The 12298-nt window shown below is 38.6% G+C and overlaps 1 protein-coding gene across 6 annotated transcripts in view; it reads right to left on the minus strand.

The window, feature by feature from the left end:
- Positions 1-12298, minus strand: part of stard13b (StAR related lipid transfer domain containing 13b) — an 88982-nt gene that overhangs the window by 4426 nt on the left and 72258 nt on the right. For all 6 annotated transcript variants that reach the window (XM_084418293.1, XM_084418295.1, XM_084418294.1 and 3 more), the window contains 8 exons: positions 9971-10042; positions 8021-8102; positions 4912-4975; positions 2965-4331; positions 1535-1705; positions 1044-1203; positions 655-853; positions 328-538 (listed from right to left, as the gene is read on the minus strand). In XM_084418293.1, the coding sequence (XP_084274419.1) occupies positions 328-538; positions 655-853; positions 1044-1203; positions 1535-1705; positions 2965-4331; positions 4912-4975; positions 8021-8102; positions 9971-10042 (2326 nt within the window). The remainder of the gene's footprint in view (positions 1-327; positions 539-654; positions 854-1043; positions 1204-1534; positions 1706-2964; positions 4332-4911; positions 4976-8020; positions 8103-9970; positions 10043-12298) is intronic.

The following is a 12298-nucleotide window of genomic DNA, read 5'->3' on the forward strand; positions in this document are numbered from 1 at the left end:
AAATATTTAAATAATACAATGTAAAATAATAATAATTAAAATAACAATATGATCAAAAATGTAAAGTCATGTCATACATAAACAGTATAAATTATTGGGAAAATGCATCTTAATTTAGTGTTGCTTTATGGATGGATGGATGGATGAACTTAATGGTATATATAATAGTAGATAAAATGGTATAACATAGTTAATATAATAGTGTGTGTGAATGTAATGTTGAATTGTAATGTATAGTTGAAATAATGGCAAATTAGTTTCTCCTTTATGAGGATTAAAAAAGATTTCTAACCTAACCTAACCATTGATAGTAGATGTAATTGCTACCTTGGTGCAAGATTGTCCTTCTTCAGGATGTTGAGATGAAAAAGCGAAGGTGCCAAACACACTGCGATGTTCATGGGTGTCATTTGATTCTCTTGCACGGAAGTGACATCGCTCAGGAAGCAGAGCAGTGTTTGCAATACTTCCCTGTTTTCATCTGACATCAGCATGATGGCCGCCTGCACGGCCTGTAAGCGCTGCTCTTTGGGCACATCTAAAGAGGAAACGAGGATCAGATGAGTAAAGGAAGTATGTATTTCTTTTCCTGAATGCATGAGATGGATGTAGAAGAAGTGTTAGGTTAGAGTTCGGGGAGGGAGTGTTTCTTACATTGGTAAATGTGGAGGAAGGTTTCACCCAGTTTACTGGTCAGAAGTGGCTCAGGCAGATCCCTGAAGAACTGTTTGACCATGTCGGCCACATCATACGCAGACTGGTCTTCATAGTTGACATCATCTGGAGAACTCTCATTCATCTGTCTGAGAGCTTGGATACGAGACTTCACTCCCGACTTGCGAAAAAGACCCACCTAGGAAACAGAACATTTTAAATGTAAAGAAATTAAGTTGACTTGCAAGAAAATGGAAACTGAATGTGCACATACAGTATAATGTACATTTGCATTTAGAAGAATAATAACATTAACATTTAATTACTGTTTTCAGATTGCCATTAGATTTTGATACAGTTATATTGTTGATTTGATGAGCCTGACTGACCTGATCAAGGCACTGGCTCCTGAGGTAGCGCAAAGCCTGCTGCACACCAAGAGGCAGAGGCTGGCCAAAGCGTTGAACATGCACAATAAGTGGAACCCCGAACACATTCTTATCCTTATAGTCTGGAACCTTCATCCTCTTCATGAACTTTGGCACAGACCTGTGAGACAAAGAATAATTGAGAGGTTTTTATACCATATTACCTTTTTCACAGTGGCATTTTTTATATTTTATGTTTTAAGAGTAGTAAAGTCATCAATACAGGTAAATGAAACAAGTTAAACAATAAAGCTTTGTGGAGTTATCACAGTTTTATCAACAGTAGGCTGCTGTAACAATAGTGACCAGTAGAGGGTGCATGGGTTAGGATTTACTGGTACTCCCTCTTGAGCTAATCATAACACAACCACTTAGAGACTGAAGCTTTAAACTACAGTAAAACAGTAACATAAATCCCATAGGATCTGATTATTTTTCTAACAGATTCTTACCAGGTCCAGCCATGTTTGTTGGACATGGAGTACTTCTCCATAATGGCAGTGAGACGGAGCAAGGAAAATTTCTGTAGCAGACTAAGCTGGGACGCAGATTGGCTGGAGATCTGGAGAATGGCGACCGAATGGCTGAGGCGGTTGGAAATCTGGAAGCTCGGCCATCGCAAGCTAAACAAAGAGCAGGGAACCATGTTAGGGATTCAAACCTGAGGGTGAATGAATGGCTGACTTTGAGCACAACAACGCAAACCAGCATTTGGACAATTCTAAAACTACAAGAAATGCACCGATTGCAATTTTCTTGGCCGATTACGATTTCCAATCTATGGATACCAATTTTTGCCGATTCCGATTTTCTTTCTAAAAACTATAATTGACAGCATATACAAACAAAAATCAGCTTTTCTTCAATGCAATATTTTATTTTCATAAAAAACCACAGGTAAAAAGTCAGTAATAAAATAAGAACAAATAAACTATTTGCAAACTGCATAAGTTAATGCAACAGAATAAAGACAGATATGAAATAAACACATCTTTAAGTTTTTCAGGTGGGTTTACTGTAACAGTCGGTTAGTATTCAAGAAATACTACAGAAATTAAAGTAAACATGTAAAATAACACTAGGTAGTCTTCATTGTATAAATTAAATACAGTTTAATCCTTGTTAAAGTTACAAAAGTTATTCAGTCGAGAGCAGTGAGTGATTTTTTGCAGTGAGTCTGTTGATTGATTAACATTAAAACACAAACAGCAGCGGGAATATTAGGCTGCTGTCACTTTAAGAGCTTATGCACGGATCTAATAAACTGTTACAAAACATGTTTTCTCTCAACTGTTTACATTCTAAAACTGACTCTGTTTAACTGAATGCCAAGACGGTCAGTGGTCCACACGCTTTTGGTGTGAGAACGAAACCTGCAGGAATTAGTAAAATTATGCACAATACAAGCACTATTTAACCGGAGCAAATGAGAGGGGTGACAGTGTGAATCCACTGGTGCAGGGCGAGCGGAACAGAGCGAGCATTTCCAATTAATTCGTATGGAAGTTGTGCTTCACACTCGTGCATGAGCGTGAAGGTCAACATCCATTGGAATGAACTGAAAACACTCTCTCTCTCTGCGAAAATGCGCAGTTTGACGTTATTGCCTGTGCCGCTGGCACAAAAAGGGACCGGCTAGGAATTGGAAAGACCTGAGACTGAACGGCCGGTCACCGGTCCAGGCCGAGCATGCGGAAAATCGGCTGATTCAATTGGTCGATCGGTGCATCTCAAAAAAAAATACTACATAAAGGTTTTGTTTTACATACACATGCATACATACTAATTTACAGACCAGTCAACTGATCGTTATTTCCAATTAACTTCTACAGTTCTGAATGCAACACATACTGTTTATTATATTGTTAGCTCTGAATCTTACCGTTTTGGTCTGGTAAGCGAAGCCCCGACACCAGAGTCCCTCCTTTCCCTCATTCCTGTGGATTCTGTTTCATTAAGCGACACCCCATCCCTGTCTACATCACTGAGGGTAGCCTGACCCTCCAGAACTGATTGTCCCTCAAAGTCCAATGTGATCTGGCTGGATGACTTTAGGTCCCCTTGTCTCTCTCCATTACGATCAACTCGCTCCTTCCCTGCATTTTCACTATTGGGCAGTACATTCTTGGACCAGTGGTCCACGATCTGTTGCAGCCCATTAACATGTTGCAGAATATCGTCCAAATGTGGGAAAAGGTCTTCCTTTTCCAAGTCTATGAGGTCGCCGGTGCTGGCATACAGGTGTGAGCCAGGTACATTGTCATAAATGCTGATCCGACTGCCTCGTGTGCAGCACTGCGTGATGGGCCGAGGTTCTTTGATGCTGGGTGGACGTTTGACATCCGAGTCCATGCTTGCCGAGTGCCAGTTGATGGAGGTTGCCGTTGAGGGTGAAAGACTCTCAATGGACAGAGCTTTGGGAAAGGTTCCAGGTTTGTGATCTTTAGGAATATGCACCACCAGGTCCTCGTAGGAGCGAAACTCATTGCGGCGGTTCTGCTCGGCCACGCGCTTACCCTGGATTAGACTGGAAAACACATCCAAGTCCTCCAGGTACATCCCGCTACGCTTGTGATTGGCCCGGTGGACATTGCGTTCCTTCAGGTTTGGCGTACTGACGGCACTCCCGCTGGACTGACTGCTGCTCCCTTCGCTGCTGGACTGGGATGGCAACCCCATGCCGGAAGGTTGCTCCACTAGACGCACGTCGCAATTGATAATCTCCACACAACGGAGAGTTTTCGCAGCCTGGGGTTCTTGTTGGAGAACCGGGGCACTTATAACAAGACTCCTGTTCCCTCCTCCACCCATTGCTCCCCGTGACTGCAAAGTCTCCATGCGACGTAAGAACTCCTTAGCTCGTGTCCGTCCTCGCTTGGCATGCTTTACAGGCAGCGAAACGTAGCTCGAGAGATGGGCCACACCTAGTGATGTGTGGTCAGGCATGGCCGCAGAGTCCGAGCAGGTGCGGTGTGAGCTGTCCGAGTCTTCCGCGCAGTGCGCAGGAATAACGCCACTTCCACCGCTGCTCTCGCTGTGGAGCGAGGAGACCTCTGGCTCGCTCAAATCTGTTAGAACACTCTCGCTGCTGGTTGTTGGTCTCAGAGCAGAGTTCTCCCCAGAATTCTTGTTTTCCACACCCCTCAGCAGACAATCAATGTCTTGGAGCCTGGACCAGCGGCGACTGCTCCATTCAAAGGTCCATTTGTCACTGATGGCAAAGAGGTCATCTTCATCTGAGTCTTCGCTCTGCAAATCAACAATGGAATGAATAAATATGTCTTTCTTTTTATTGCCATACCTTTTCCTTTACTAGGTTAGCAATTCAACACTTGAATACCATCCCAATCCTTCAAGAAAACTGTTTCTTTCTCTCTCTTTTTTTCCCCTTTTTCCTTCTCCACAATCCAGAACCCCCAGAGGTAACAGTTTAGATTCACTCAAATGGCTTTTTCATGTTCTCAAAGGGCACATTCCTTCCTCTGTTAAATGATTATATAACCAGTGTGATATAACACAAAGTATCAGTTTCTATTCAATAAATTTAGGTGGTACAATAAGTGTTACTATACTTCAGGACAGAAAGCAGAAATATCAATTCACTCAAGACTATGCTAGTCGCTTCCTCATATATCAATCTTATTGTGATAAAAAAGGGTTGTAGTTGTTTTTAAGAGTTAAAACACGAGGCGTTTTGTGCTAGTCATTATATAGATTTTTACAGGCATGATAACCCTCTTAATTCTTGCAGCAAAACCACCATAACATGAATTCGCTAGAACAATGCACATACACTGCTAGTGTTAAATAGAAATTATGCAACACTTACTTTTTTCTTGGGAAGGTTTACATCAAGTTTCATAGAGGCACACTTGTTCAGCGTATTCAGTCGCCTAAATAGAAAAAAAATGGATAGAAATTCAAAAAGCCTTTCCTACCAACTGGCTTTATTTCGCATTGCATATACAGCAGTGATGTGGACACAATATCAGAACAGCCTTCTGTGGCTGTTTCTAATATAATCAAGCTATAAGATCTATGTCCTTGCTATCCAACACTCAGCTCTGGTGAGCAGCAAACCTAATTAGGCACAATAATTGGCCAATGTCCTACTCTCTCTCATGTACACTTGCTTTTAATTGGTGAAAGCTTGCGAGCTGCAGTTGTCATGGTTTTCAATGGTCCTCAAGAGCAACTAATGTGGTGTTGATTCCAGCTGCCACATAGTCACTCTTCCAGGTCTGAGAGGCCTGTTTTTACCCTCAAATTCAAAACACCGAACAAAAACCATAAGAGCTTGCTTTTCTTTGATGCCATTCCCAAAATCTCTTGAAAATAGGTCTTTCTTTTTTAGTCATTTGCGTGGTCCATCAAATATGAAAAACTCCTTTAGGATGAAAGTAAAGCAGCTTTCTGAGCTTTTGACAAAGTTGTGGGCTCAAGCTTCTCTTTGAACTTGAGTCTTTTTGAATAGCAGAGCATTTAAATTACAACCTTTCACAATAAAGGTCTTGAAGCAACACCGCAACGTATCAATATTTCCAATAAAACGTAAAAGAAATAAAGAAGTCTCCTCCTGGATCTGAAAGTGTGCAGGGAAGATTTATTAGAAGCTGTTAATGCAGTAAAGGGAAAGAAAATAATAATGTGGAAAAGACGACAACATCTTGAAGCATGCATGGAAACCAAGCCGGTGTTTGTGATGTAATAATCATGACATTTTATGACTTTATATTGTTCAGTGGTCTGTGCCATGAAAGCAAAAAGACTTAAGATATAAAACATGAATTGCAGAACGCAGTCGGTGCATAATAAAACAAACTGATAGACATTGGCCATAGTCAATGGAGAGCAAAGATTAAACAATTCACTCAAGAAAATAAGACACTGGTCCCAATAAGACAAGGCATCACCATAAATGTTAACTTTGTTTTCATTTAATGTATTAATATTTAATATAATATTAACAGTTTTTTATTGTGGTATAAAAATTTGTATTAAGAATTTCACTGGGATTGGTATTGACCATTGAATTATTGGTATCACGACAACCCTACATTTGGCGAAAAATATGAAGAGTTAATAGGGCTACTTTGATGACTTCCTGATAATTATTTATTAAACAAGCTAAGTTATTAGTCCACAAATCAAGCAGTCTTCATCTGCAAATTGTAGAGAGCAAAGTGTCAGAAAGGTTAAAGGTGTTAACTTTTTCACTGGTGCTTGCAAACATCCACAACTAACAAACTCCTACTCAGCGCTCTTACTGGGCATGTCGTGCTAGAATTGTTTACCGGGTTGTTCCCCTCCGGGCGCTGTAGAAAAGTGAGAAGTCAGGGGGAGAGGTGGGAATGTCGGACATTGTTTCCCATACAACAGTAAACAGGTTTGGAATTTCGATGAGTTGCTTAAGGGTTGTTTAGAGTCACAGTAGACCAGCTTGAGTACGCCCCCCTTTGCCCCCAATGCTCTCCTACCAGGGTAGTATCCAAGGCAACCAAAGTTACTGGAAGGCTCTTTTCATCTTAATTTGGGAACTCAAATTCAGTGTCTAAACAAGAGGAAAAGCTAACTCATTGAGAACATGCTGTACTTTACCACCTTTATTGAGTCAGTAGTTGCTTTCATCATGTCATTATTTACTTCTGCATTATAAGAAGATTGACATGAGAAAAACTACACCAGACTTTTAAAACACACAATTACAGCAATAAAAAAGAAGGTCCTGTTGTCACTACTGATGACTAAGACCATTTAAAAGCCATTGATTTACCATTGCAATGTCTGTGAAGGGTTACAACCCTCAACCACTACAAAATAGTAGATCTAAATGAAATCCTGTTATTGACGATTAGTTTATCACCATAACATTTCCTTTAGTCATCAGTAATGACAAGGTCCTAAGAGTCCTTTTTTTTCTTTCTTTTTTTATTGCTGTCATTGTGTATTGCGTCAATTAAGCTCAAGTCCATTGTAGATTCTCTCATGTCAACTACTGAAATGCACAAGTAAATAATGTCATAATTAAAGCAACAACTGGCTCAATAAAGTATGTAAATTACACTCATTGTGTTTCCCAAGAAATACAGAAAACACTATTCATTAGGTTCAGTGGTTTATGGACTATGGACTTTTTAGCGCAATTTTCCACCGGACAAAATTGCGATTGTTAACTCATGATTTCTGTTCTGTCTGTGCGCACCAATCTTGCACTTCTATCTGCTCCTCAACCAGACCACCTAGAGACTTCGGGTTTTCGGCATTATGTTAAGGAAGGTCTAATCTCGGGAACGCACAAAAAAAATCCAGGAAAAGATTTTGGATTTCCTGGAAATTCCAGAAAAAAATCTGTTTTTTGCTAATTTCTCGGCAACCATAATAGCTATCGAGTTGAAACAAATTGCAATCGATAGCTTCTAAAATTTACAATAGAGGTTGTTGCAAAATAAATGGAAGAACGTTCAGCAAAGCGACAAAAGATGGCGACATCCACACCAACGGCTTCCTCATCAGGCGTATCTGATTTCTACGATGACTCGTGGCTTTCAGAGGATGTTTTGGCAAATATCTCGAAAGCAGAAGAAGAGTTTACAAAGTCACAAGCCAATAGTCAAGCAGAAAAGAAGGAAGAATCTGAAGAGGACAAAGCAGAAAAGGAAGCTGATACAGAGAAAATTGAGGATATTGAGTGAACACAAGATGTAAAAAATAAGGAGCTAATAAAAAAAATGATGTTCAACTAGTCAAGTGATTGTGCCTTTTTTATTATCCATTGCTGATTTGATTTCAGAAAGTTCATTTGAATTTCAAGAGAAAATTATATTCTCGAGCAACTTATCTATCTTTTAGTGTTGTGATCCCATGATGTGAGAAAATTGCGCTAAAACACTCACTGAGTTTTTATTACTTGTTTGGTTTAGGAAGTACACAGTCCTTACCGGCATAGAGGTTCCACAAGGTCTTTTTCCAAGAAGTCATGGTCTTTCTTCACAGGAGAGATGTCAATTGGAAACTGAGAATCTGTAAAGAAACACAGGCATATCCCATTTCAACAATCAAGCTCATTATAGTCAAATGCTGGAAAAAAACAGATGCCTTTTAGGGACGTAATGATTTCCCTCTGATTCGTTAACAGGCCAATCTTGCATGTTCAAAATGAACACAGAGGAATTCAAGCGCCCACACTCTTAAAAAAAAAAAAACCTGACAACACATTCTTTCCAGAGCGATAGCCAAGGCAAAGAGAGTAGCTAACTTGTTTTAGACTTCCAGATGCTAATAAACTGAGACAGGGTTTGCCCCCCAAAAACTGAGCTTGGCTTTGAGAAGCCATTACGTCTTCTATTGAGTATGGCGTCCAACTTATGTAACAGAGTGACTGGATCCAGACCCTGCTGAAGCTAACATTCCTCTGGTACAATTAAATGTTTCATTATATTTTTTTGTCTTTGCAGAATGACATAAGTAAAAACACAGATTCAGGGAGAGTCACTGGGTTCTGGCATTGAAATGCTGGAAATTCCAAAACGACACTTTTTAAAGAGATGCATTATGGGAATATTCTATTATGCACTTTGATTCTGTGTCTGCCATTGAGATAACAATGTAGTAATATTAATATAAAAAATTAACAAAAAATGGATTGCATAATAGGACACAATTTTCTTACATAATAAGTTGCAAATTAATTCAATTAAAAAATGTGGATTTCAAAAACAAAATCAAATATAAGTGCCCCTACTATGCTTTTTCGATTATTACCTTTCATGCAGTGTGTAAAATAACTGTTTGTGAATGTAAAAGGTCATCCAGTATCACTTCATGTTACATACCTACTGTATGTAATAATGCAACAACAGAACTGAAATTCAGATACGTTAATAGTCATTTTGTTTCCAACATGTGCTGTAAGCGGTAGACCAATCACAACAGACTGGGCCATCTGACCAATCAGAGCAGAATAGGCTATCGGAAAGGAGGGGTTAAGAGAGACAGAATCTTCGAATGAACTGTTTTCAGACTCTTTGAAGAATGAGGTGATGTGCAATGTATATTATGAGAAAATTAAAGTGTTGTTGACCTTGGATGGATGCAAATCTATTGTAGGACACCTCCAAAAAGAATAAGAACCTTTAAAATAGCTTAATAGGGGCACTTTAATTATTGTTTATCTTGCTACAAAAACTTTGAGCCAATGTCTTATTTCCAGGTTTAAATAATAATCTATAATTTCATATCTATTTTATTTTAAATATCAAGATGTGTAAATGCACTAAAACTTCAAATGGATTTTAGTAAATTTCCATTATACAAAAATATCCCAGAACACCTTGGGTGCTGAAGAAATATAAAAAGAAAAGAAAAATAGAGAGTGTTCACACAATTGCATCCAAAGACTAACACTCCAACATCAAAAGCGTTTGCCAAGGGCGAGTGAAAAAGGCAGTGTTTTTGTGGCAAGGTTATTCCCATGACCTCTGTTTCCCTTTGAAGATGTCATACTCTAGTATGTTCAAGTGGTACCTCTTAACTGGAACCAGTTTGACCAAATGACCTGTACCTCTCAGCATTTCAGACGAAAATTTCAGATGTAGGAGTTAAAAGAGAAAAGATACACATCCCACCACAGGGGAAATGAATGAGCTAAAACCAGCTTAACATCATCAGGTCTGGCAGCCATTAACACGAGCCTGTCGCAACTACATCGGAAACTAAACCCCACATTAAAAGCTTGTGTTTGCGCTAAATGATGCTGTTGTCATACGATTGTTTCGAAATCTGAATGAGAGTACCAGTCTCCCTCGAATCAGTTTTAACTACAAATTTACGGTTGGGTGTGATAACATTTGTGAGGTTTTATAAAAGTTTCTCGTGTGGTGAAGTGTTACCTTCAAAGAGCTGGGCGTACTGGGGGAATCCTGCCGCCCGTAGCCAGTCACAAGCTTCTTTTGCCTCGATTTCTGCAACACAAAATATTTCTACATGTCAGACTCATAAAGCATGTCTATCTTCGATATATAAAGACAAAGAAGAAAAAAAGATTAGAGGGCCCAGCTGCATCGAACTTTGAGATCATAATGACCACATAATAACAAAGTCAGGCATCTTTCATGTCTCTCTAAAACAAAGCCAAAGTACAGCATATTCACATGGATTTATGTTGTATACAATCCTGTGCATTTTAGCATTTAAGATACTCTCAATATCGGGAAGATAAACTTCCGGTTGATTTACAATTAATGAACTATACTGAGTGGCAAAACTTTCACTCGTTATATTTATTATATTATATCACTGTGACTGCAACAAGTTGGCTGAATAGCTCCGCCCACCGTGAAATCTCATTGGTCCAAATTCCATCTCCACATAACTAAAAAATAAAATATATTGTTGATTGGTGATTACGTAAAGTGTACTGTCAAAAAAGTGAATCAGTATTTTTCTTTATTAATATATAGTATATAAACACGTGTGTACACGCTCATATATATGTAAATACACACACAGACAGACAGACGTATGTTCAGATACATTTACTGCCAGTGTGTTTGTCAGTGGAAACTTGTTGCATCCTAGTAAGGGCACAGTGTAAGGAGACTAGGAGGACCACTAGCATATTGTTTCATAGACAGTTATCATCAAAACTATTTTTAGAAGAGCTTGTGTGCTCTTGGACAGGAAAAGAGAGAGGGAGCAAGAGAGAGAAAGAGTGAGGAGCTATTACATAACATAATCAGTTCTGTGTGATTTAATTATGTTTCTCTTCCTGCCACTGCATGAACAAGGTTATTCTTGTAGGTCAGGAACCAGCCAGGTTACAGGATAATCACACAGCCCTGCGAGCCTGTAAAGTTTGCTCGTAATCCTACATGATAAAACGAGGATAGCTCAAGATCTTCAGGATTAAGAATATCAGTTACATATTGGCATCATGATCCTGTTCATATAACCAAAGACTTTTACGTGACACATCCCAATAGACGTCACTTGACGCAAAGCTTCTGGAGGGTTAACATAATGTAGTAGAATGTCTGAAGCCTGTTTTTGATTTTTCCTCAAAAAAAAAAAAAACTTTCAGTGGTCAGCTTTGGAATAACGCTAGGAAACTGTGTGATTAATATTATCTTCCAGAAGGCATGGAACATTCATAAATATATTGATTTGTGGGTCCACTGAACAAAACAATTTTTTTAGGGTTGACCAAAAAGCTCAAAGACCCTCAAGAATGTAAAACAAAATAAAAACGGGAAGGAAAATCACAAAAAAATAGCAGCAATGAGATAAATAAAGAGTGAATGGAGATCATTCTATCTTGAGAAAAAAACACCCCAATAAACTCACATGCTCAGATCAGAGATTTCAATATCAACTCCAACTTTTCTCATCAGAATCTTTTAATGCCACATTATATGATCTATATACCATCCACATTAGTTTTACAGATCTATACTTTTACTGCATGTGTGTTGAAATATCTGAGACAAAGATGACAATAGTCAGTGACATAAGCTGTTCATAAGCTGATCTCACAAAATATGCGTAAAATACACACAATTTAATACTGACAGCTAGAAAGAGAAATTTAAGTCAGTGTTTGGGCTTGAAACAGCTAAATCCGATATTTACAAAACAATATAAGAACATAAGCACATGGGTTCTTTTGTTTAAGATTTCATCGCTTTTCAACCAGCTATCAAGTTACTCAAGTTCACTGTCAACAAATCATAATTAAAGACATCTACTATTGTACTACATACTTTAATACCATATAAGAATGACTGAAAGTCGCATTCGGTTCAATTACAATGTATTTGTTTAGCGCTTTTCACAATACAAAACACTGCCTTAAAATCCACAGGGATCAAGCCAAAAACTCCCTAAGATGTTTAGATAAGACGAGGAAGAAACCATGGGAGGAACCAAGACACAGACCGGCAAGTTTAAACAAATGCAGACTATACATGCACAAACACCCATTGACAATATATGAAGTAGGTAGATCCTGTTTAGTTCATTTGTCAATCAATAAAACTGTATATCATCCAATGTATCTTAAAACCTTAGGATCTAACAGAAACTTTTCTACTGATTCTTGAATCTTAAACAAAGTCTCTTTAACAGCCATTCTCACCTGATTCAGCAGTGACTCTATAAGGTGACCTTCAACTTATACAACTCTCAACAGCTCAATAATAATAAAAAAAGGCCTGAATCTC

This window comes from Rutilus rutilus (assembly GCF_951802725.1).
Source record: "Rutilus rutilus genome assembly, chromosome: 9".
Taxonomy (NCBI): Eukaryota; Metazoa; Chordata; class Actinopteri; order Cypriniformes; family Leuciscidae; genus Rutilus; species Rutilus rutilus.